Consider the following 27,750-nt stretch of genomic DNA (forward strand, 5'->3'; position numbering starts at 1 on the left):
GAGAAAAGAATGACAGACAGCTGTGTGCACTGCCTTATATACTGTGGGGTCTGCATGTACTCGGGTAGGCACATCCTGATTGGCTGGCTACACACGGCTAATGTGTGCACAAGAGTATTAGCCATCGAGTACAGTAGAGGGCGAGCCTGTGTGAGTTTGTGTGCTTCCGATACCAAAATCTTGCCCCGTTTCCTACATATTGTACATGTGAATGCAGAATCTGTTTATCGAGTTTAGGGAAAGAGAAAGCAGTGCATGAGAACTTTTTGGTCTACCCATTAAGTGTATAGAATTTAAGGATATGTGTGCATGTGACTTTGAGACTGACTGAATTTTTGGTTGACTCAAACGTGTCAGCAGAGATGGTTCAGTGAAGACTTATTTATGCCATTATGGAACGGGTGAACTGCAGCATCCTGCAGCAGTCCTTGCTGACAAGTTACAGAGCTGACACACTCTATTTTTACTTTCTGTCCACACTGCATCTGCTTTATAATTCATCTAGTCCTTCCTTATGCTGTCCAGGACATGGATCGACAGCCCCAGAATATTCAAGAAGGTAAGAAAATAATGAATATTCATGTCTTGAGGGGGTTTTTACGTCCTGACACTGTAACAGTTGAGTATGGGGAGATGTGCGTATAGCTGGACACCCACGCAGCAGAGGGAAGAGAGATGATTAAGGAGGAACATCAGTGGATTTTTCTTGTCTTCCAAAGTCAGAATTGTCATCCCTTTTCTCTCACCAATAAAGGTTTGCTTATGTGTACTTACTGTACATCACAGTTTCCAATAAGTGTTAAGAAATATAATTTGAGCTAAAAATAAAATGTACAACATTTCTGCAAATGCTAAGCTCTACGCAGCCATGATGAGGAGAAATCCAAACCACTGCCACATTCAGCACCGGGACAGACTCCTTATTAGAGATGCAGATGATACAGATACATGTTAAGTTTAAAGTCCAAATAAAACCATCCACTGGAACTTGTTTAACATCATTTCCGCCAGGCTCTTTAGGGGTACTATTTTCTCCAAATCCCACGCCAAAGAGCATCTGCATCCTTTTTTTCGCGCTGATCAGACATTAACGCCTCATCAGTCTCCATCTCTTTAGCGCATTGTGATGACTCAGGCTGTGCCACTGTGTTTGCATCGTGCAGCAATGACATCAGTTGATACACAGCCCCTACACACCATACACAGCTTATCTAGTTAGAACCTACATAAAACTGGTATACTCTTAGCAGTGTAAAATGTGCTATTTTCATATGATATCTATTTTTAGAAAAACTATTTACATGCTGCCACCTGACACAGTAACAGTCCATGGCAAAGCAAAAGTACCGGACCAAAATGTTGTTTTTGAGAGGCTAAATACCAACAAATATGGATTAAAGCAGAATATTTTGTTAGATAAAAAACATGATGTGAATTTTTTAAATGGTTAGGTACATCTATCTTTTTTCAATACATTTGGACTTTTGGACTGAAGACAGACAATAACATAGAGAAGACCGTGCGACGGGCATCACTCGCTGTGAGAGAGAGATAGAAGGTGGTCTGCACGCAATGTTTCTGTAAGTTAATAATAATAATAATTCAAATGTCAACTGAATGACATTTGAATGACTGAAGCGCCAAACTACTCAGTAAAGCCTTAATTATTTATGCTCATAGTGCACACTCGGCCCTTGTGAAAAAAAGTTGTGTCAAGTATGCTAACTGTTAGTATGCTACAGCACACTTAAGTGTACTAGCACACAGACTAATAAATAGTATCCCTAAAGAGTGTTAAAATGGAATTTTTAAACTTAAGTGTACTTGGGTACGCTACAAACATACTACTGCATATTCATTTCATAATATTAAAATTGCACTTTAAGCATATTTGAAATGTACTAGTAATAGACAATTAATATATTTATATTAGATTTATAGCATACTCCTTCAATGTACTCTGCTACACTTTGAAATATGTTACAAATTTACCTGTCGAATGTAATTTGTTATTTGAAATATGTTACAAACAAACTTGCAGAATGTTCAAGTTTAAAGTTTGTTTATTCGTCATATACACAACAATTAAAGTAAAGCAGTCATTGCCAATGAAAATCTTGGGTCTCAGGTACCCTTCAACAATGCTCATTATAAATGTATCTATATAAAAGGAAAATCACACAAGTAAAAGCAAAATGAGAATCAAAGTAATAAAATAGTGCAAATTAAAATGGCAGTATTTCAAATGTATAAACTGAATGCATTGCATTTTCAGGCAACAGCTTGGGTCTATGTTTATTTCCTGTCTGTTTATGTCATTCACATACACTGTAACAGGAAATAAACTGGGACACATCTGGAATGTACAGTATACATTTACAACTGTGAAATGGTCTAACGTTATATTGTCTGTTAGCAAATTATGCTAATCTGCCGTTAGCTTTAGCTATACTAATTGGGGTGAACAACAACAACAACAACTCTTGTATACTGAAAACATTCCTGTGTTAAGTCATGGGGGTGTTAAGATTGTGACCAACCACCTACAGCGTTTTCAAAATCATAGGCACACTTGCTAAGGATGAAGTGAAAAAGGCCTGAAAGTCACTTTATATTAAATGCAAAACACACCTTACTCCCTAAATTAAGCAGTAAAACGATGCCATCTAAAACAGCATATCTCTTAAAACAGCATAAACCATATGTATTTACATTCTGAACACAGAGGTAACTTGTAACGATACAAATTATCTCCCAAAGTAAGCTTAGCAAGCTAATAAACATTAATTTCTTTGTTAAACTTTACCATTAGACAAGCAACACATTACCATAAGACCAACAACGTTACACCTGCTGTATTAAATATAAATGCTTGCCTACATAGGCAGCGCTAAAGTGTCTTTCCGGTAAACGGGCTGAAGCGACCATTGTTACTAACTTGATTTCTTCCCCGGAGTCTTTGTGCTTTCTCGTCTCGCAGGTATCCAAGGATCGGGATTTCACCTGGATCGGGGTTGCATCTGCTGCCACGTCTGCTGCCTGTTTGACACCCAATGCTACCATCATTATCAGCCTTTTTATTATTAGTTGTAGTAGTCATATTTCTATTATTATTACAGCTATTATTACTGATATTTCTATTATCAATCTATTACATCCACTGCTATTGATTATTGTTATTAGACCTGTTTACATACTTATACCTGCTGTGCTATTATTGTGGTTGCAGTGCATCTATCTGTCTCTCTCTCTCTCTCTGTCTCTCTCTCTCTCTCTCTAAACCCAACCGGTTGAGACAGATGACCGCCCACCCAGAGCCCAGTTCTGCCCAAAGGTTCTACCCGTTAAACGGGGAGCTTTTTCTTGCTACTGTCGCATAAGAATGCAATGCTCATGGGTGATCTCTTGTTGGGTCTCTAAATTATAGAGTATGGTGTAGACCTGCTCTATATGAAAAGTGTCTAGAGATAACTTCTGTTATGATTTGACGCTATATAAAAATAAAATTGAATTGAATTGAATTGAACCGCCACCGACCTCTAACAGGCCAACTTCACACTACAAAGCCAGCCACAGAAATCCAGTTTAACTCCGCTGCTGGAGTACAATGTGCTAACACTAACCGTGACACTGACCAGCTAACATTGGCGTTAGCATTATCTGCTTCCGGAAACCTAGCTTCTTCAGCTTACCTTGCAACTGATCAGCTTGATTTACTTTCAGTCAAACATGCGTTTCTGTATCATTCAAATACAAAGAAGTTATAATTACAATATTAAACGTGTCTGCCTACTCTCCTTCAACGTTTGTCTGTGTCTCAAGTACATTAAATTACCACTTTAAGTATTTGCAATTTACTTGCAATTACTTTTTACAAGTACTAATGAATACAGCTTAAAATCAATTTATATTAAAGTGCACTTTTTATGATTCTATAATTTCCTCTTCTAATGAAATTACATTAAAATACACTTTACAAAAACACACTAGTAGTGTCATTTCTACATGCCCAGTCATCCAGCTCCCATTCAGTCATTTTCCATTCACCCTGGTTTTCCCGCTCCCCACCTTTAGTCACGCCCACCTCATCAAAGTAACTCTGTTCACGTGGTCCTCATCGCTCAGTGCCAGCATATATACTCCAGATCTTTGCCAGATTGTTCTTCACCAGCCATGCAAGACTCTCCAGCACTTTTTTCCGAACTCATTTCCTGTTGCCGACCCTGCCTCTCGTCTGGTTCCTGGTAAACCCACCAGCCTTCTGTCCCCCGACCTTGACATCTGCTTCTGCGTTCTTGGTTCCTGTTTGCCTGTGGCTGCTCGGTGTTTCCGTCTGACGACATCGCTACAGTGGGAGTGTTTCAGTCTGTGGTTTCCGGTGGTCCAGAGACTCCCATTGTGTTACCACACTCTTCATCGTGTGAGTACCTACCTGCTGGCTTCCTGATCCTCTGCCTGGCTTCGACTTACCTTCTGCCTGGCCCCTATTGGTTTGTCTGCTTGGACTGTTTGCTTACCTGGTTTCGGATCCTCGGCCTCCACGACTATGTCTCCTGCCTGCTCCTCTACGGTACCGTTGCCTTTACCTGAACTGAACTGTGTGTCAGGGCAAACGTCACCGCCAACTCACCTGTTTCTCGGTCCAGTTCGGCCTGCCGAACCAACCGGGTAGTCAGAGACTCTGTAGAGATTCATTGCAGGATTGATGAACTGCACTGTGTGCAGCTTTACCTGCCCTGTCGTGTACCTACTGAGTTTAGCATTAAAAGTCATTACCAACTATTCCTGGTCTCCTGTGTGCTGCATTCGGGTCCTACCACTATTGATCTTGGTATGAATAGTTCTCTTAACACAATGTTAACTTACTAGCTTTTTTTTCTGGAGCTTTCAACCACATCTCATAATAGTAAATGGACTTGCACTTATATAGTGCTTTTCTAGTCTTCCGACCACTCAAAGCGCTACATTACACTACATGTCAGCATTCACCCATTCACACACATATACACTGATGGCAGAGGCTGCCATGCAAGGTGCCAACCTGCACCTGACCCATCAGGATCTAATCTAAATACTCATTCACACGCCAATGGCTCAGCCTTCAGGAGCAATTTGGGGTTAAGTATCTTACTCAAGGACACTTCGACATAAGGAGCCGGGAATCGAGCTACCAACCTTCTGATTGGTGGACAACCTGCTCTACCTCTGAGCCACAGCCGCCCCAAACACTAGTCTTCATCAGTTTGCCCACTGTTAAATCAACAGGTACAACCAGAAGCTTTGTAAAGGATCCCCTGCATTGCATATAGATTTTAAAGTAAAATGATTTAATTTATGGCTGGGCTAGCCATCAATTAAATAATTTTACTTTAAAATCTATTTTCATAAAGCAGTAGCAACACTGACTAACAATCAAACAGCTGTACAGACTTTGAACAACATTAGCTATTTTTGCTAATGTCTCGTTTTTATCTTCATTGCACCAAGCTACCAAGCCAACATCCACCAGATACAGTGCACTGCTGACGTCAGTTTCGATGCCAAACACCATCTATGCTATGCAACTGCTAACAAAATGTTGTCTGTCTGTAGCTTTTAAGCCACAGCTGTCAATCAAACATTTACGCTGACCCATCCACTTCTTCCTTTCAGTAATTAAAATAAATGTATTTTCAATAAATACATGCTTTTTGTAACCCTAAGAAGATTTCTGCAGGTTAATTTCCAGGTAGACCAATGGAGGCCATGTGACTAAATCAAACAGGTAGCAGTTTGATTTAATGTTTTGAAGCTCAGTGATGCATGATGTATTCTGAATGGGGAAATGGGGACATGTTTCTAACTGCTAGGGGGCCTGAGTTTGCTGTAGATGGCACAGCTACAGTACTGTACACACACCTACCAGCTTCTTCGTCCTTGTGCCCCATCTTTCCTCAAAGCCCAGAATTAGTACATTGATTACAGTACCACTAACTCATTCACAGCATTTCTGAGTAGCCTAACATATCCCAAAAAGAACAACAGTGTGTTCCAATCCACGTACTTCTGGAAGTACACTTCAATGTAGTGCACGGTGTGCACTCTGTACTTACGCCCACGCCTACGATGTGTCCTCCTATTGGCTGAAATGCACCGGTATGTTTACATACTGTCTTGTTTTATTCTGTTATCTACGTAGCCCATAGACATCTATAAGGCACGTTGTTCAGCACCGCAAAAGCCCCTGCATCAACTGCCGCCATTTTCACATGTTTGAATAGTGGTCGTGGTCCCGCCCCTTCTGCTACGTAGCCAAGATGGCGACAATTGAGTGTGAAAAGTACTTTGGCTAAAAGGCTTTGAGTACAACATCCGGGTACTTCGAGTGCACTGCATTTTGCCATACTTCACAGTGTGAACGCACTTATGCACTCAAAATAGTAACTGTAAGTATTGAAGTACGCGGATTGGAACACACTGCAAGTAACATGCCTAGCTGGGACATGTGCCTGTAATAAAAGGTGAAAACCAAGCAAAATAGAGTTCAAAGGGTTACCAACAGTACATACTGCAGTTGCAGTTGTTTTTTAGATTAGACATTAACACACGCTAACCTCTCACCTATGCAGACTTATAAAACATTTGAAAGTACATTATTACAGAGGTTCAGCTTTCTAATTTGGAAGGGTTCATTTTAATTTAGTCGGCCGGACCGCCGTCAGGACACAAGATGCTAGTGTCGGCCAGACCTTCGACGGGGCTCGAGGAGCTGGTGTCGGCTGGACCGCTGACACAGGAACTGGTTGAAGTCGGCAGGGATCCCCTGCACAGGATATGACTTGGCGTCAGCAGGGACCCCCGACATGGGAACAGACATACCGTTGGCAGGGACCCCCGACACAAAAACAGACTTGGTGTTGGCAGGGACCCCCGACACATAAATAGACTTGGTGACGGCAGGGACCTAGGACACACAAACAGACTTGGTGTCGGCAGGGACCCCCGACACAGGAATAGTCTTGGTGTCGGCAGGGACCCCCGACACAGGAACAGACTTGGTGTCGGCAGGGACCCCCGACACAGGAATAGTCTTGGTGTCGGCAGGGACCCCCGACACAGGAACAGACTTGGTGTCGGCAGGGACCCCCGACACATAAATAGACTTGGTGACGGCAGGGACCTAGGACACACAAACAGACTTGGTGTCGGCAGGGACCCCCGACACAGGAATAGTCTTGGTGTCGGCAGGGACCCCCGACACAGGAACAGACTTGGTGTCGGCAGGGACCCCCGACACATAAATAGACTTGGTGTCGGCAGGGACCTAGGACACACAAACAGACTTGGTGTCGGCAGGGACCCCCGACACAGGAATAGTCTTGGTGTCGGCAGGGACCCCCGACACAGGAACAGACTTGGTGTCGGCAGGGACCCCCGACACAGGAACAGTTTTGGTGTCGGCAGGGACCCCCGACACAGGAACAGACTTGGTGTCGGCAGGGACCCCCGACACAGGAATAGTCTTGGTGTCGGCAGGGACCCCCGACACAGGAACAGTCTTGGTGTCGGCAGGGACCCCCGACACAGGAACAGACTTGGTGTCGGCAGGGACCCCCGACACAGGAACAGACTTGGTGTCGGCAGGGACCCCCGACACAGGAATAGTCTTGGTGTCGGCAGGGACCCCCGACACAGGAACAGACTTGGTGTAAGTGAGAACCCCCAACAAAGGTAGTGGAGCTGCATTTGTGACTAGTGCAAGGGCAATAATGGGAAAGAAACAGATCGTTCAGTTCCAGTTGGGATGTAAAAGGATTTATGTCATTGACGGCTGAGTAGGAAGGAAGTGTGCTGTGGGATTCAATGTGAGGGTGAGGGATAAGCCATAGTGTTCATTGTTTTATGAAGTCAAATGTTTTCCCCAGGCATCTGGAAATCAAATGTTTTTCCTCGTCTTGAAGCTTGAATGCTGGATGTGTTATGGTGTGGAATGAACTGACCATTTGTGCATATACTAAATGAGGATTTTGTAGTTGTGGAAGTACTGTAATGTAAGGGCACAGTATGTTTGTGCTCATGATGGATTTTTCCTCACATATCAGTACTTAAAAGCTTTTTTCTTTTTCTTCTCAGGATCACCACGACAGCTGCCTGCATGATGGACCTGCGCAGATACCCACTGGATGAGCAGAACTGCACCTTGGAGATTGAGAGCTGTAAGTGGCTCAGAGTTTATTACTGCATTTCTAAGTAGCTTAACATATCCCAAAAGTAACAAGTGACATGCCTAGCTGGGACATGTGCCTGTAATAAAAGGTGAAAACCAAGCAAAATAGAGTTCAAAGGGTTACCAACAGTACATACTGTAGCTTCATTTAGTTTTATTAGAAAGGTCATTTAAAAAAACATTAGAAGGACCATCGTTTTTATTTTCTTCAACCTACTGACTCAGCAAGGGAGGCTCTTGAAAGGGTGGGGTTAGGGGTATTTTATTTCCTACATACTGTTTGACATTCTGCTAAAAACAAGGTACGCACAAGAAGTGAAACAAGCGAGTGCAAACATGGTATCAAATGTTACGGAGTAAAATAAGTAATAAAATCCAAAACCGCCTACAGGGCATTCTTAATGTGTTTGTGAATGGTCATAGCCCCAACGCAAAGTCTCTCTCACACCTGTAGTTTGTTTCAGTTGGTAGTTCTGGTCCATTTTGTCTTCGACGGACTGAAGAAGAATAAACGGTAACCCTTTAATTTACAAGCCGTTAATTACGTAGTAATGTGAAGAAATTGCCAGGCAATGACAGTAAAGTTAAATCAGTAAAATCAATATAATGACAAGTTGTAATATTAGAATTACCTGGAATTATTATTGGGTAATTACAGAATAAAGTCAAAGCAGAATAAAGAGGTTTGGTCTGTAATTGTATGGGAATTAACAAGTAGTAGTAGTGGAATTACGGGTAATTACTCTAATGTTTTTAGGTAATTACACAGTAAAATCAAAGTAAAATAAAGGGCTTTGGTTGGTAACTATATGGAAATTAATTGTCATAGTAATGTTAATCGGCAGAGCCCACATAGAGGACATTCGGTTGGTTTCTGTATAGGATACCATAGAGGCTAACATCATACTTTAAGTAGTTACAGAGTATTTAGCATTTGTACCCCTTATTGCATTGAAACATTTAGAGTCTTTGAGTTTAGAGAATTTAGAGTCAACAATTAACCTAACCTGCATGTCTTTGGACTGTGGGAGGAAACCGGAGAACCTGGAGAAAACCCTCGCTGACATCATGCAGCCCTAGTTGCAGTTAGATGAAGTTAAAAGCTCCAAAGTTAAACAAAAAGTGGACCTCATGTTAAGGTTATTTTGTTTAATAATAAAATAGCTTCTTCTGAGTGTCTAGACTTGGACTAGAATTAGGATTTCACACAAGTTTCTGCACCACATTTGTAAAAGGGAGACGAAGTCTGCCTCACTCAGATGTTCCTTCTCTAGGTTCCTGAGTTTATGAATATTTTCAAAAGAAATTCACCACAACCTCAATATAACAGATCTGTGAAATGTGTACATACATACAGACAGGAGGAGATTGTGTGGATTCAAAAAGGCATCTTTCATCTTTGATCATTTTTATTACCTTCATTTTAATTTGGCCATAGCTGTGAACTTGAAGCCTTACTTCATGCACACATTCATAGGCACCTGACCTCGTCATTACTCCATGATTGCTCTTGTCCACTCATTTTACCCGGTTATTTACCCCTCTGTCACTGCCATCAGCAACAACACCGGAAGCTTCCACCCACATGTTTCACACGTGCATCACATTACATTCAGTGCAGTTCGTTTGTAATGAGAAAACCAACCAGACTTCGTTTCAAAAGACAAACTCTGTCAAGTAGACCAGATATTTTCTGAGGACTCTAGTGTGATTATAGCAGTCACAATGAACTGAAAGTCTCACCAAAGTGAGAAAACGCTTCCGATTAACAAACTAAACCCGGCAGGTGTGAAAGCCTCCTCAGCTGTCAACTCGTGATCACATTCTGTTCATGTACTGTAGCGCCTGAATCCAAAATGTGCTTGTCCTTGTGATTCAGTTGAGGTTTAACTTGTTGTATTCCCGTTTCTCTCAGATGGATACACCACTGACGACATTGAATTCTACTGGCAAGGAGGAACTACCGCAAACTCAGTCACTGGGGTGGAGAACATCGAACTGCCCCAGTTCGACATCATAGACTACCAAACCCTCTCCAAGAAAGCTGTGTTTGCCACAGGTAACAGAGAGTCTCTTTAAAATCATTAATTACCTATTAAAAATGGAATCAGTAACCTAATCCAAGTATCACAATAGAAAAGTAATGTAATCTGATTACTTTCCGTTACCTTTGGATTACCTCAATAACATATATGTAAATAAAATGCTGAAATTTCGCCATTATTTTGTATGTCAAGCAGAAAGGGGGAACAACATCACAGTACAGTACCCACTGTACCCATATTAAAATAAATGAACCTACATGCACATTTCTAGGGCTTTACTGTATGTTATTGTGGTTATTTAAATGTAATTTATGGTGCTTTTAGATTGCTGCTAGACCGCCCGTTAATACAGGTGCGTGCCTCCCTTTGTGCTTTTTGAACGTAGTGGAAATGTTGTTTTTGAAAGACTAAACGCCGACGAATATGGATTGACATGTTGTGGATTTTGAAAATGATTACATCGCTCTTTTTTCAATACATTTTGACTTTTGGACTGAGACAATAACAGAGACAACTGAGCGCCGCGTCGCTCGAAGAAGGAAAGAGAAGGTGGAAGGTGAACTATTGCCTGCAATGTTTCTGTAAGTTTTTAAAAATAATAATTTGAATGTCAACGTTATGATAGAAGCTCTGAACTATTCGGACCACAAATTTGAAGCGGTTTGCTCATTTCCTACGTACCGTCTGTTCACACTGGGATGCACACTCTTGATGAACTGGAAAGTGTGCAAACCATCCTACTTTGTGATAACTTGTGCTGCACTGTGACGTTGTTCTCCTTTTCTGCTTTACATACAAAATAATGGTGAAAAGTTCCATCCAGTGACAGCATTTTTTTCACTAACTTTGGCCACTCCACCCACCTGACATCTCCCTCGCTGATCTGCTGTGGGTTGCACGCGTGTGTCCACTAACACGGTGTGAGATTTGTGTCCTGAAGTGTTGTAATGTGTGCGCATCTGCATAGTAACCTATGTCGTTCTTTATTTTTAATGTATTTTAAAATTGTAACCCTGCTAGTGATCCCCATTTTTACCAAATGTATGTTACCTTTTTGTGCATCCTAATTACATAACGCCGTAATCCGTTACTACATACAGTGTCAGTTTAACCATTTTGACCTGTGAATTTGAGTAAATTCAGCATAATGTACATTTCCACAGCACTAATTCCATCAGTACAATGTCAGATTCATATCACTTTCACCACTCTGCTGCTCTCACTTTCTCTTTTTAACATAAATACTGTTTTCATTTATTCATTGATTCCAATCCACTTAAAGACTCTTTAATACTTGTTATCCAGAGTGTAGCTTCTGTATTTTTATGGCAGAGATCCAAGTTTCCTCTTACATGTTAATGACTGACACATTGTGTGAAGACAAAGTCAGTTCCGTGTGCCAGCCCATTTAACCTCTGCTAAGTCTTCTGTTAAGTTCTTTCATTTACTGTCTACTGTTTTGCTGTTTCTGTTGTCAAACAAGTATGAAATAGTGATGTGTTCGTGGTTTCTAAAAATGCATGTTACCAGCTTTCATCCCCAGACTGCTACACTGGTCCTTATCTGCTGCACAATCAACTTAACTACAGGTTAATGACAACAGCTGTGTGATTGGCTATTCTGACATTTCAAGTGATTGATCACAGAGACAGTTGTCTTCTTAACTGTACATCATGTTTTATATTTCTGTGATTTGTGGCACTACATTAACAATGTTTGTATACAGCTGAATGAATATCTGCAACCCTGTGTGTAACAGGCTCTTATCCACGTCTGTCCCTGAGCTTTAAGCTGAAAAGGAACATTGGCTATTTCATCCTGCAGACCTACATGCCCTCCACCCTGATCACCATCCTGTCCTGGGTCTCCTTCTGGATCAACTATGATGCATCGGCTGCCAGAGTAGCCTTAGGTCAGTGACTTTTTTCAATTCCTTACAGATTAGATTGTTGGCCGGTCGGTTGGTCCGGTACTTTGGTCCAGACTGAAATATCTCAAAAACTACATGGTATGCCGTGGCATTTCTTTTACAGACAGTCCATGGTCGCCATGGCGATGAATCCAAATCATTTTGGTGATTCTCTGACTTCATCTAGTGCCATTATCAGGTCAAAAAGGGATGACAACCCACAACAGTGTTCAATATTAACTTTTACAAGACCTGTTAGTCAGTCTCCTCATTTACTTCTGCTGTACATGTTTGATGAAATAAACCTTTATGAGTAACAGCGGATTCAGCCCGTTCTCATTCCATAGGCGTCAAATACTGACGCTTTGTCACGGCCGTCTGCGTTCGATACCGCCACACAAGGCACCCTTTAGCACCGGTATGCGTTGCACCGGGCTTTCCAGTAACTACAATGTAAACCCATCCGCAGCACCAGTAAACGCTCAGGGAAAGCGCTGTGGTGACGTAGTTTAAAGAGCAAAAGAGACACAAAGTGCGGGTGGGTCAGGTGGCGGATGAGTCCAACAACACAGGGCTTTCATTACGTTTCACTTTCACTTTACAGTCAGCTCATTGTTCGTGTCACATGTTCACAATGTTAAGTCACATTTTCACTGTAAATACAAAAGTAATTTTAAGCCCAACCATATTGTTTTTTTTCCCTAAACCTAACTAAATGGTTTTGTTGCCTAAACCTAAGCAAGTATTTTTGTTTAATTCACAACATTAAGCATGTGTTTACTGCAAGCGAAAAGTGACACCGAGGGGTCTTACGAAGCGTCAGTATGTGATGAGTTGGGATGGGAACGTGTTGGTGGATCTGCGGTCTCATTTATAAACGTTGCATACGCATAAAAGGGCTTGAAATATGTGTACGCCACTTCACCCCGCAACAGCTGTGATCTATAAAAACAAACTTGACGGGAGAATGAGCACAGCTGTACGGGAACTCTGACCCATGCGTACGCACATTATGGAGACGGGAGACTGGCGACGCAGACGGTGAGGTGGTGATTTGAAGCCAGACTGTGGAAATGAAATGTGAGAGGCATCATCATAGGTATAATGGTGCTTCTTACACATTTAATTTCTTTTCATATCACACGTTATAGATCCACTTTATCATAAACATTCAATCCAGCAGTGTTATTTGTGCTAGTGAGCCGTAACTATTCCATAAGCACCTTTCAAATGTAAAATATATCAGCCAACTCAAATCTCAAATCAAATTCCGCTCAATATTTCATCAGCGCTGTCTCACCATCTCATTCCCTCCAACTCCGGAGCTCAGAGGAGAGGACCGGACTACCGACACTCGTCGGTCATCTGTGGAGCAGCTGTTAAAATCATCATCGGTTGTAAAAATCCAAGATTGCATCAAACAGCATTTAAGAATATCAGAACAGAGCATGAACATGACATGACTTATTCAGTTATTTATTTATTTGTTGTTTATTAGATAGGGACAGATACAGTATAGACAAAATGGATCAGCTATCTGATTCAACTATCAGACTGTGTCTCCGGTGCTGCAGTGGCTGTCACACACGCTCTGCTTCCTCCAGTCACCTCCACCTGGCACATCTTCACCACCTCCACATACAGTATGGATTGTGCAAATTAGCAAAGTGTGGAAATATAGCCAGTGACAGCTCTCGCACAATCGTTACGCTCCATATCCTCTATATCTTCCCCTTACTGTAGAAACATGGCGACCGGCTCCGTGAAGAGGACCCTCTCTGTATGTACGTAGATAAAACAGGCTCATTCTAAGCTAACGAAAGCACAGCAATTCTTAGTTTCAGGAGATATTTGATGATTACACACTAAACAAAACATATTTGTTAATGTTATATTCAATTTCTTCCAATAGATCCCCCTAAATGCTGCACACTGTTCCTTTAAGTGCAGTGAAAAAATATCATTAAATCCAACAACACACAAAATGTTCCAACCAAGAATTCAGGTTCAAAACCCTGTTTCCAAACCTGTACAGGATAGAGAAACACAATGAAATTAAAACTGAAAAAGTGGAGTGTTTGTTTTTATTCCGATCCATCCAAAGGACATGTGTTGAACTACAATCTATGCCCTCATCCAGCGGGTATCTTGGTCGAAAAGCTGCTTGTTGTGCAAAGAAAAGGCCACTAGTGCGACAAGCTACTTTGTGCAGCCTCATAATGCTGATGCAGCAGTTTGGGCTTTTCTCAAGCTGCAAATTATCAGCTATAGAATCTCAAATATATATTTGTGGAAGTTTGAAACTCTAATAACTATTGAAAGTGCCAAGCATTGATATGATACTAGGGCCCTTATACAAGCCCTAGTATCAATATCCAACATGAGGGACAGTATCAGGATCTGCATGTGGGGCTGCATTGAGGCTAGTGTGAGTGACTACAGTGAAGCCAGCATGAGGTACAGCATTGGGATCAGTGGGAGGTACAGTATTGAGACCAGCGTGAAGGACTGCATTGAGGCCAGCGTGAGGGACTGCATTGAGGCCAGCATGAGGTACAGCATTAAGATCAGTGTGAGGGACTGTACTGTAGCGTGTGATGGACTGCACTGAGGCCAGTGTGAGTGACTATACTGAGGCCAATGTGATGGGCTGCACTGAGGCCAGTGTGAGGGACTGTACTGAGGTCAGTGTGATGGACTGCACTGAGGCCAGTGTGAGGGACTGTACTAAGGCCAGTCTGAGGGACTGCATTGATGCCAGTCTGAAGGACTGCACTGAGGCCTGTCTGAGGGACTGCATTGAGGCCAGCATGAGGTACAGCATTGAGATCAGTGTGAGGTACAGTATTGAGGCCAGCGTGAGGGACTGCAGTGAAGCCAGCATGAGGTACAGCATTGAGACTAGCGTGAGGTACAGTATTGAGACCAGTGTGAGGTACAGTTTGAGGCCAGCGTGAGGTACAGCATTGAGATCAGTGTGAGGTACAGTATTGAGGCCAGCGTGAGGTACAGTATTGAGACTAGCGTGAGGTACAGCAGTGAAGCCAGCATGAGGTACAGCATTGAGACTAGTGTGAGGTACAGTTTTGAGGCCAGCGTGAGGTACAGTATTGAGACTAGCGTGAGGGACTGCAGTGAAGCCAGCATGAGGTACAGCATTGAGACTAGTGTGAGGTACAGTTTTGAGGCCAGCGTGAGGTACAGTATTGAGACTAGCGTGAGGGACTGCAGTGAAGCCAGCATGAGGTACAGCATTGAGACTAGCGTGAGGTACAGTATTGAGACCAGCATGAGGTACAGCATTGAGATCAGTGTGAGGTACAGTATTGAGGCCAGCGTGAGGTACAGTTTTGAGGCCAGTGTAAGGTACAGCATTGAGATCAGTGTGAGGTACAGTATTGAGGCCAGCGTGAGGTACAGCATTGAGATCAGCGTGAGGGACTGCAGTGAAGCCAGCATGAGGTACAGCATTGAGACCAGTATGAGGTACAGTTTTGAGGCCAGTGTGAGGTACAGCATTGAGATCAGTGTGAGGGACTGCAGTGAAGCCAGCATGAGGTACAGCATTGAGGCTAGCGTGAGGTACAGTATTGAGACCAGTGTGAGGTATAGTTTTGAGGCCAGTGTGATGTACAGCATTGACATCAGTGTGAGGTACAGTATTGAGGCCAATGTGATGTACAGCACTGACATCAGTGTGAGGTACAGTATTGAGGCCAGCGTGAGGGACTGCACTGAAGCCAGCATGAGGTACAGCATTGAGACTAGCGTGAGGTACAGTTTTGAGGCCAGTGTGAGGTACAGTATTGAGATCAGTGTGAGGTACAGTATTGAGACCAGTGTGAGGTACAGTATTGAGACCAGTGTGAGGTACAGTATTGAGACTAGCGTGAGGTACAGTTTTGAGGCCAGTGTGATGTACAGCAATGGCATCAGTGTGAGGTACAGTATTGAGGCCAGCGTGAGGGACTGCACTGAAGCCAGCATGAGGTACAGCATTGAGACTAGCGTGAGGTACAGTTTTGAGGCCAGTGTGAGGTACAGCATTGAGATCAGTGTGAGGTACAGCATTGAGATCAGTGTGAGGTACAGCATTGAGACCAGTGTGAGGTACAGTTTTGAGGCCAGTGTGAGGTACAGCATTGAGATCAGTGTGAGGTACAGTATTGAGATCAGTGTGAGGGACTGCAGTGAAGCCAGCATGAGGTACAGCATTGAGACTAGTGTGAGGTACAGTTTTGAGGCCAGCATGAGGAACAGCATTGAGACTAGCGTGAGGTACAGTATTGAGACCAGCGTGAGGGACTGCATAGAGGCCAACGTGAGGTACAGTATTGAGGCCAGCGTGAGGGACTGCAGTGAAGCCAGCATGAGGTACAGCATTGAGACTAGCGTGAGGTACAGTATTGAGACAAGCATGGGGGACTGCATAGAGGGCCAAGTAGAGGATTATTAATGAGACCAGCGTGAGGGACTGCATTGAGGCCAGCATGAGGTACAGTATTGAAGCCAGCGTGAGGATCAGTATTGAGTACTGACTGATTGATTTTATTAGACAATTTCATAAAAAACAAACAAACAGCAGCTAAGCCAGGTCAGTGAGTGCTTACATAAGAGGGAAAAGTCAGGATAACGCAATAAAGCCCTAAGGCTAATTTCCAAAGTGGTCACATGACACAACAAAAACATTTGTCAAAAACAATACAAATAATACAATACAATGCAATACAATACAATCATCACCTGTCCCTACACTGTCATTCAGGATGTTATTCACTGTACTTCAATACAGAACCAGAGTAATAAAATAAAGAAGGGCACCTTGTTATCAGACATACTGGCCTACTGTGAATATCCCCTGAGCCAATTCTTAAACACCAGCTTGAAAGCTCCCAAGCTGCTTATGATTTTAAGATTTCTTGGCAATCTACTCCACAGATTCACTGCCATGTACAGAGAAGTTTCCTTCCCCAGGTTACTCTTAAACCTGGGAGGAACACATTCAGTGGAACTGCCCCAAGTCGAATAGCTGTGGATGTATGAAACCTGTATGAAATATTTTTTTAGGTATTGAGGGACAGCAAAGCTGAGTACCACGCACAACTCGATCTGAGAGACAGAGTTGTCATGGGGAGATTAAGAATAACCCTATCTACCTTATTTTGAGAAGTCTGAAGTCTGTTTTTAAGGAACAAAGTTAGCCCATGGTACCATGAACAGCAGTCATTGTCAAACTAAGGCTAGACAAGAGCTCCTGCCGGGGTCATCATCGCTGTCTTGTTCAGAATTTTTGAAATTCTTTGATTGATCTTGGTTAGCACCTTTTCAGCCTGACCTATAATCCCGACATATATCCAGCACACATCCAAGGTAATTGACTGACTCCTTAGCTGCAGGCGCAGTGTCACCACCAACAACATGAAAGCCAGGGGACCTTTTCAATTTCATCTTTGACCCAAACAAACAGTATGGATTCCGTTTTTCCTAAATGGAGTGAAAGCTTGTTATCGGTTATTCACCTGCTGACATTAGGAAGTTCTTCACTCTGCGTACTTATAACTATGCTTTTATTATTATGGGAAACCAGTAGTGTTGAGTCATCTACATTTAAAAGAGTTCACATGAAATGAAAGACTTTTCTTTTTCTTTTTTTTCTTTTTTTTAGCAGTTTTGTAGATTGTTACCTAAAGTTTGCTGCTTGGATCAGCTAACAATTACAGTAAGGAATAATTATGTATAGTAGTATAGTGTATAATAAGTATTTCACATGCTAAGAATCACCCCTATATTAAATTGGTATAAAGGTTCTCATTTGTCCAGGTCACTGGATATCTTGTAGTCTCACATCCAAGAAGCTTCATCAATATGGAGCTGATTGATGAAAATGTCCTCTTGACAATGTCCAGTTGCTTTAAATTAACAAGGCAAAAGTGAGCATGGCTGACATACCCCCGCTCACTGCTTGACCCCTACTAAAGTAGGGCCAAAGGTTTTGCCCTTTTGGAACTAATGGAATTAAAGGTCATTAACTAATTAACTAATGGGCACCCTGAACTTCTGATCCCCAAAAGGCACAACTACACCACACTGTCAACCATCACACCAAGTTTGAAGTTCCTAAGTTAAATAGTTTCTGAGTTCTGCTCCGGAAACGAAAGTGTGACACGCGAATGGACGGAAGGACACGCGGAGCGCTATATACCCCCGACTACGTTGTTGTGTATGGAGGACCACAAGAGTCACGTAAATAGTAATAGAGCATTTAATTTGATTTGATTAATAACTAATTGTACAATAAAAATAGACATTAATAATTGTTTTCAAATTCATTTATTAATCTATGAATAAATGGACAAAATTATAAAAGTATTTCATTATTTTACATTTTAATGGGCAATAGAAAGATGAATTATGAAAATAATTTAATAATGTAATAACTTATTACATTATGAACAAAACTCTTATTACCTCCGCCAAGGCCGAAGGCCTAGGAAGGAGGTTATGTTTTCACCGACGTTGGTTTGTTGGTTTGTTGGTTTGTTGGTTTGTCCGTTTGTAGGATTACTCCAAAAGTCTGCGATGGATTTGAATGAAATGTTTTGGAGGGGTGTGGTGTGGCACAATGAGCAATCCATTTTGGTGGCGATCTGGATCATGATCCGGATTCAGGAATTTTTTTAAGCATTCTGATCAGCCAGAACATTAAGATGTCTAGGTATAACACAAGGACAGTGTAACTGATGATGCGTTGATGACGCATGACCTCGCCTTCTTCCTTCAGAGAGAGAGACAGAGAGAGCTGTGGGGGGAACACCGATTCTACAGTTGTTGTCCCCCCCCCCCCCCCTCTCTCCCTTGCTGATCGCAATGCTTAAAAAAAATCCTGAATCCGGACCATGATCCGGATCACCACCAAAATCTAATGGATTGTTCATTGTGCCACACCCACCCCTCCAAAAAATGTCATTCAAAGCCATCGCAGACTTTTGGAGTAATCGTGCTAACAGACAAACCAACGCCGGTGAAAACATAACCTCCTTCCCAGGCTTTCGGCTTTAGCGGAGGTAATAATAATAAACATTACAGTTTCAATAGGGTCCTCGTGGCTCGACGTTGTCGGTGCTCAGGCCCTAGTAAACCGGCACAAACTTAGAAGGGTTCTGCCCCTGAACCCTAATAATAATCAGCATTGAATTTCAATAGGTCCTCGGCTCCGACTTCATCAGTGCCCTAATTACAGTTTCAATAGGGCCTTCGCCAACCGACATCGTCGGTGCTCGGGCCCTAAAAGTAAACATACCAGTATTGATTATCCACAACACCCTGTAGGATGTTAAAAGCCCACCCTTTTCGGTAGCCGCCAGGAGCAGAATGGGTATGTGGCTTCCATCTACACAGCCGATCACTTGGGGAGGTCTGTAACCCCATTAAAAGTGCTCGGCTATTTGGATCGCTTCCTCCTGGCTTGGGACTTTTATGAAGTGACTCATAGCTTTGTCCACCATACCGCGACAGAACATACCAATTTTTTGACTGTGCTTCTGTGAACGGGTGTGCCACTTTCATCAGTTACGGAACTGGTGTTCGTATTGTTGTTTCTTTTGGTCTCATGAACGCTTCAACTGTGTCACACAGTCGGTAAAAGGATTTCGTACTCATGCGGAAAGTTTCTCTCCACTCAGAATCAAAGAACTTCATCATGAGAACTCTATCTCACCAGTCACGGCTGCTTATCTCCATCCACAGCTCCATTGTCCTACGTGGTGGCAGTGAAAGTGACCGGCTGACACTGGTCAAAGTGGAGGACCTTAATATTTCCTGTCGCTCTAAGGTGAAGCTAAAACCTGCAACGCGATGTTGGCATATAATCGTGCTAAGCCCAACACAAGCCAAAGTGGATACATTTTAGTCACATTCAAATTAATTTAAGGTTTCCTGTCTTCCAGGAATGTCAGATTAGAGTTTAAAAAATTGCTGGTTTGTTTTTGTAAACATCACAGCGTAAGCGCAAATAGAATACAGTAATCAGTAACCAGGCTACTAGTATTTATCATATATACGGGGAGTATAGATTACTTGATTTCTCTGTGCTCATGTAAACACCATATCCCGAATATGATGATAACCGGGATGAGCCTCATAAACGAGTTATTTCATGTCCATGTAAACACAGTCATTGAGTCACTGGAAATGATCGCCATTCCTTTTTAACAGCTAAAGACTGTATGTACAGTATATGATGGTTGTTTTGCAATAAGTGCTTATGAAAGCCTTATTTCTTCTGTAGCTCTATGGTGTTCCCTCAGCATGCAGTCTTACTGAAAGACTTCCTTCTAACCATCCCCTCCATCCCACATCTGCTTGTTTGCAGGTATAACCACGGTGCTGACCATGACCACCATCAATACCCACCTTAGGGAGACTCTACCCAAGATCCCCTATGTCAAGGCCATTGACATTTACCTCATGGGTTGCTTTGTGTTTGTCTTTCTGGCCTTGCTGGAGTACGCCTTCGTCAACTACATCTTCTTCGGTCGAGGTCCTCACCTGCAGAAAAAAGTGGCAGAAAAGGCTGCCAAGTCCAACAACGAGAATAAGAGCAGACTGGAGAGCAAAAAAGTGCAGGTGGGAAAGGAGATTTACTATATATACTGTATATATTCAAGATACTCATTGTGTGAAAGCTGTCTCCTTATTTTTCACTGATACTGTATATTCTTGGAATAGATTCACAGTGGTGTGAAAATGGTAGCTTAGTTTTCACATAACAATTACGACCAAGTTCTTGCATGCAAGAAATCCCAAAACCAAAGAATCATGCACAGTGTTAATCACTTGCACTCACTTTTAATGAGACACTTTTTCAGTATTCTTTAAAGTAACTAGGTTGTAAAACCTGTTGTTTGACCATGTCTATTGGCAAAAGTGTCTATACCAGTTCCCAGTCAAAGGCTGCCTCGAAATCAAAAACTAGGGGAGGGATTTCCAGCACAACATGGAGAAAGGAGAAAGACCGAAGAGGTCAAGATGACCTAGATGAAGGCCATAAACTGGAACAATAAAGCCTAACAATAATGTTGTTCTGCATACTACGAGTCTTGCTGGAGCTTTACCTCTCACAATTGAAAAGTGGCAGCAGTAGTTGTGTTAACCATGTAAAAGAGTGAAGTTCAAACACTGCCCTCTGTAACACCTCCGTACACCTGGCCAATCGCACCATACATAGAAAGTGGACGGGATTGTCAGATTGTCGGTTTCAGAAAGTTGCAAGACTTGTCGGATGCAGATGTGGGAGGAGGGTGTTTCAGATGCTGTTAGACGATCCCTTAACCTTGAGTTTTGTTTTACCTCCCCCTCTTTGCTGTTGTGGGATTTCCAGCTCCTCAAAGCTGCTTCCTTTAAAATTGTTTGAAAAAAAGATTCCTTAAGGTTCCTACAGGTCTAACTTGTATGGGGCAGTCCAAGGCACAATATTCAAATTCCCATACATTTCCTCTAAATAGGATGCTGCTTGTTGTTAGGGATCCAGCCTTTGACTTTGCATTCAATTTGGGTTTTGGTTACAATATGAATTTAATGAAATCGGATAACCACCTTCCTCAGGTTGATGCTCATGGCAACATCCTCCTGACCAACCTAACCAGTGAGATGGGTGGATCGGATATGATGGGCGTTCTCAATGACCCTCGGGCTACCATGTTCTCTTACGACAGTGCCAGCATACAGTACCGCAAGCCCATGACCAGCCGAGACCTGTACGGACGACCGGCCATTGACCGGCCGATGGGCCACAAGAAGGGCCGCTTGCGGAGGAGGGCCTCACAGCTCAAAGTCAAGATCCCCGACCTCACGGATGTCAACGCCATAGACAAGTGGTCCCGTGTCGTGTTCCCAATCGCTTTCACCTTCTTCAACCTGGTCTACTGGCTTTACTATGTCCAATAGGGTGGCAGTAGTGAGCCTGTGTGGCAACACCACTTCTAATGATTTGATAGCTACCTAAGTCTTGTACAGCGATGAAAATTAAGGAGCGTTCAGTCCATTTGTATAAATCCTGTTTTGGAATGAGTAGTACTGGATATCTTTACAATGTAAATACAATTATATACTGTATATATATATGTATATGTATATACTGTATATATATACAGTATGTATATGTGTGTGTATATATATATATGTATATATATATATATTGAACAGGTATAATTTATTATAAATCCTGTCACTTTTGCTGTACTCATCCTTACAAAATAGACAGATAAAATAATAGAATTTAAGACACAATAAAGGTATGGTATTTCTAAGTTGAACCATGCCGAAAAGACTCCAAAACTACGGGAAATGATTTTTCATTTGCTCTATCTCTTTTTCTCAACTTCTGTTATTTCACTTTTTGCATGTGAATGGAACACAACTTTTTGTTTGCTTGAGGTAAAAAAAACTAAAAAAATGTCAACATTGTACCAGCGTTATTCTCACAGCGTCTGTGAGCATGTGCAATGTACTTTTCTTTAAAAGAAATCAGGTAAAGAATGACCAATGATGTCACTATGCTTTCAAAATCACATACAAAATTTCAAGCCCTGATAAAACTCGCTGCTGGTGTCGAAACACGTGATGTTACAGACTATTATTGAACATTTTTTGTCTGAAACCTGAAATTAGACTGTACATAACTGAATTGCATAGAGGTTCATCCACCTCGTTGTGTTAAATAATTAAAGGGCCAGTACGAGGTCAATGCTACTCTCTTCAGGACTGGACCATTTTTCAGTGGATTGCTTTTCATCTCGTTATCAAGGCTTATGTAGTCAAGGTTAGGTATCAGTTGTAATAAGTTCACGTTTGCTCCAGCTCCAGTCCTACAGTGAGGTTCAAAATACATTTTAGAAGACAAACTAGTGGCGAGGACAGCAAGACTCAGTGCCAATGCAGGAGGTAGTGTGTCCTTTACAGTATATAGGAGACTGGAGTTTGTGTTCCGTTACAGACCTTGCAATGAATTGCCTTTTTATCAATCCTTAAAATAAGCTTTTCCTAAGATTACCAAATGTTTTAGTTGCCTACTTCTGCTGGGCAGAAGACTCACCGGCGTGTGATACCGTCGCACATGGCACCCTTTAGCGCCTGTAGGAAATGCACCAGGCTTTCAATTAACTACAATGTAAACCCGTCCGCGGCAATAGCAAACGCTCAGAGAAAGTGCTCCGGGATTGTGTTGATGTAGTTTAAAGAGCGAGAAAACACTCACCTGGTCGGTGGGAGCGGTGGTAGATGGGCCCAACAAACACAGGGCTTTCATCCATGAGACAGCTGTTTGTGTCCCGTGCATAAAGTTTCACTTTCGCGTTACAATCAGCTGTTCGTTTGTGTCCCCTGTTCACAACGTTCATGTAATTTTCACATGATTAGTGAAATTAGGTGATAGCAATTTAAATCCCCAACATTTTAATTTTTCTTACACCTAACTAAGTGGGTTTGTTGCCTAAACCTAAGCAAGTGTTTTTGTTTAATTAACAACATCAAGCACATGTTTACTGCGAACAAAATGTGACGTCAAGGGGTCTGACAAAGCGTGAGTGATGAGAAAGTGTTGCTCCCACATAATCTGTGGCAGTCCAAGTTCATGTCTAATGTTATGTGATGAGGACAGTATTTTTACCTAAGAAACTCTAACATCTACACATGGGTGACAAATGAAAAGAATCTAACTCTGTAGCCAGATAAGAACTTCAATACTGGACAATTATGTTTACATGAAATGACAATTTATTTTTAAATTCCTCCTTTCTAAAATATTTGCACAAGGCAAGATATGATTAAAGTAAGGGAAAGACTGGGATTATGGTAAATAATTGTTAAAGTACTGTATGGTTGGGCTCAGTCAACAAAAATACCTAGTTTAAGTAAGGGATAATGTATACCGGCTAGGTCATTGTTGTGAAAGAATCCCCGACATGGCGTCTCTCATCGCCCTGAAGGGGATTCTTTCACAACAATGACCCGCTAGCTGTACATTATCCCGCTTATTAAATGGCTACTTACTGAAGAAATCAATATCTTGACACAAAAATGGTCCGCCAGAGTCCGACATCATAGCTGCGCCCATAGCAATGGTCTGCTATACATAGCAACGGTCTGCTATACATAGCAACGGTCTGCTATACATAGCAACGGTCTGCTATACATAGCAACGGTCTGTTATACATAGCAACGGTCTTCTATATACAGTATAGCAATGGTCTATTATACATAGAAACGGTCTGTTATATAGAAATTACAGACCACAGAACGCCGTGATTGACCAATCAGAATCGAGTATTCAACACAGCTGTGTCATAATCTTAGGGAGAGATCCTGGTTACAGTTAATTAAAAGGTCATCATTAATTGCGTGAAAGCTGAGCACACCACATGCCACCACCCTAAACCCTACACCTTACGCAATACTTCCTGCATTGGCACTGAACATTAAAATTAGGCTTAAATCATGAGGTACAAATTTGTCCAATATGGACATAATTTCTTGGGATAGTGAGCTGTTCTTGGCCTCTAACACTTTCAGCAGTTTACTATCGACAGGAGAGGCACGCTGTGTGGTTGTCTGCTGTAGCAGCCCGATAGAGGTAGACTGAGACACATTGTGTGTTTGTGTAATTCCTTGTTCTGGCCAGAGTACCTGATATCTCCCACATTCTACTTATCTTGGTGGACCCAAGGGGGTCGGCCTTAGCAGATATTCTCATGAGGTTTCTTTGTGTTCTAGTCCTTTCATTGTTTAAATTTGAAGACCTTTTTAAAGCCCATAAACTACAGTCTTAGTGTTACACAATCATGTTGGCTTTCTCTGGCATCTGCTCACTTGCAACAGAGGTGCTGGCTTGCTGGTAGAGAAATATGCAAATGGTAAAGGAGGGTTCACTTCTTTGGTTGTGGTAGGGTTTCTATTTTTCTGGTCACTGAGTGAGTTTGTCTGCTGTGGGATGTGAATGTTCACAGTGGATCAACAGCTGAGTTTTCTTAAAGGACATCTTGGTCTTTATTTTCATAATTTAGCCATAATTTTTTATCAGTTATGCTAACATTATGCTCACCAACTTAATTGCTGAGATATGAGAACACAGCAACAAACTTGGGTCAAACGGGTCAAACCTGAGCAGCCAGATGATCAGACAGGTTGTAACAAACCAACTGCTATCCAGATTGGATATATTTGGAGGTAAATTTAAAAATGAGTTCCCATGAAATACAGGTATTAAGAGATCATGGAAAAAATCAAGTGGTTTCCCAAAGTTAGTCTTTCCCACTTTCCCTGATAGGATTACTCATAGAAATTATGGCCTAAACTACAAAAGTAGAAACGAAGAAGAGGGAATAATCGGATACAAAATATAAGTTGTTAAACTAAAGTGTTTTTTTTTTCTTCCTCAAAGTTTCCTCAGTTGAACCCAAACTGTTACGGTGTAGCAGCGGCAACTTCATGGTTAGGACAAATGTGGACTGCTAGTCTTATCAGGGCTTCAAACAAAAAAAGCAGCAAAACCAGGCTTCTACAGGACGCAATAGTAGCAGTGTGCTCTTTCCTCATGGCTGAATATTGTGCCTTTACCCAGAATCTCAATATTTTCACAGGGTTTAACTTAACTTGTATCTAGTGAGTAGAATTTAAGATAAATCATCTTGTACTTTTTTTAGATTAAGAAGAACAAGGAGAACCAAAAACACAAGTGGACACTTTAAGATCTTTTCTTAAGCTGTACAGTACCAATATCTAAGCGTAGATTGTAGTAGTAAGAAATTCCAGCATTACGATGACAATCTTTTGAATTCAATGCTGAAAAAATCTCCTGCAAGGCTGGTCTCCATGCTACCAGTGTTGCTGTTTCTAGACAGAGTGGAGCGGACAGAAAGGAGGTGAAGAAAGAAAAGAAAAACAACTCGGCTTTCTTCACAACAAAGGACTCAGAGGAGATGGACACATGTTTTCTGTGAACAGACAAACTAATGGAAGCCCTGAACAACTGGTTTGCCTACGGGCTGTGGAGGGGGAGGACATGTGCTGGACTCTTATTGTATAATATTACTGTACAATTTTTCTCTCATGCTCTATATGTGCTCTCAAGTGGAATGGAGTGTGGGTGTGTTTGCTTGTGTGCGTGTCTTTCTGCTTGTTTACAGGACAGGAACAGGAATGGTTTTGTCAATGCCTGTTTGTGTGTGTGTGTGTGTGTGTGTGAGAGAGAGAGTGCGTGTGTGTGTGAGTGTGTGCGTGCGCCAAATTAGTATAAGCATATGTGTGTGAGAGGGAGAAAACACAAAATACAAATTCTTTGTGTCAATTTATAGAGACTTCAAAGAATGCAGTTTCAATAAAATTGCTGACATCTTGACCAACTACATATAAAGTGTATTTTTGTTGGCTTATCAGAAACTAATATATTTTGGTTTTTTGTTTGTTGGTTTGTTTTTGTTGTTAAATAAACCCCCAAAACTGTTAAACACACTACGGATGGAGGTTGGGGGTGATAATAGGAGCCCAAAGCCCCCTAACAGGTTAATCCAGCCATGATAATATGAACCTCATAGAAAAAACATTAAATTTAGGGATGTGTTCTGTATCTAACAAATAGAGGTCAACTGGCTCACACTCACACGTCACAGTAAAAGCAGACTCTTTCGAGACAGAAAAAAGGCAACTTTTTACTTGTCTCTTAACGGGACTGTTTGTAACTTTTTACGCGTATAAATGTAGCGGGTCGCCACACATGCGCGTTCGCGTCTGCCTCTCCTCCTCTGCCTGCCTGCCTTCACTCAGACAGCGCTCGCGTTCTCGCTCAGCTTGCTCCACCTCTAGACGTGAACGCGCGCTCACTCCACACTGCAGAAGAGTTAGTAGCTCTGAAAATATCTAGTGAATGTACAGTGGACGTTTGTGCAGAAATAAATGCTGCAGCTTCTTCAGACCAACAGAGGTTTCCCGTGTCTTGTGAAGTGACGGAGCTCCTCAGCGAGTAACGTTATCGTCTCGTTACCTACCGGGTGCCGGTGTCTCCTCTGCTCACTCCGGCTGCGGGCGGAGAGAGCAGGGAGACACGCTGCAGAGCCCCGCTGCATCAGCCTGCGCTGAGGCAGGAAAAGCCAACACTAAGATCAGATCTAAATCATGTTCATAGAGAGACTTTCGTCTGGTCAGCTAACATTACTGCCAAGCAGCTGAAATATAGAGTGATATTGTGGTTTTAGCTGACGTGTGTCACCTCACTGTTTTGAGCGATGCTCGTTCAGGTATATTTAGAGCGAGCAAACGCGAGCTCGACGCTGACTTTCGTTGATTTCAAGGCCACAGGTGTCGCTGTTAAGAAGCATTTCTGAAAGTTACAAATAGTCCCTTTAAGTCACCTGAAACATGTGGACAAGTTTTGAGATGTTGCTCACACCAAGCTAATTTGTCTACAAGTTAAAAAAAAATTCCACTGGATATATATATATTTTTTCAGATATTAGCATGTCATTCCATATGTGCTGAATCAAGTTAACCCAACTTTACAGAGGGTACAATGTCAGCATTATGCCCTCTAACCAGCAAAT

General features: G+C 42.1%; 2 protein-coding genes across 2 annotated transcripts in view; one reads left to right on the forward strand and one right to left on the reverse strand.

The window, feature by feature from the left end:
- The window catches only part of gabrb1 (gamma-aminobutyric acid type A receptor subunit beta1), a 55,065-nt gene extending 32,151 nt beyond the window's left edge, over window positions 1–22,914 (forward strand). The window contains exons 5-9 of the mRNA XM_037796464.1: window positions 8,113–8,195; window positions 10,122–10,265; window positions 12,011–12,163; window positions 20,532–20,785; window positions 21,764–22,914. Of these exons, the coding sequence (XP_037652392.1) occupies window positions 8,113–8,195; window positions 10,122–10,265; window positions 12,011–12,163; window positions 20,532–20,785; window positions 21,764–22,105 (976 nt within the window). The 3' untranslated portion in view covers window positions 22,106–22,914. The remainder of the gene's footprint in view (window positions 1–8,112; window positions 8,196–10,121; window positions 10,266–12,010; window positions 12,164–20,531; window positions 20,786–21,763) is intronic.
- LOC119474418 overlaps window positions 1–27,750 on the reverse strand; it is an 813,351-nt gene that overhangs the window by 600,022 nt on the left and 185,579 nt on the right. The window lies entirely within an intron of this gene.

This window comes from Sebastes umbrosus, chromosome 16 (assembly GCF_015220745.1).
Source record: "Sebastes umbrosus isolate fSebUmb1 chromosome 16, fSebUmb1.pri, whole genome shotgun sequence".
NCBI classification, from domain to species: Eukaryota; Metazoa; Chordata; class Actinopteri; order Perciformes; family Sebastidae; genus Sebastes; species Sebastes umbrosus.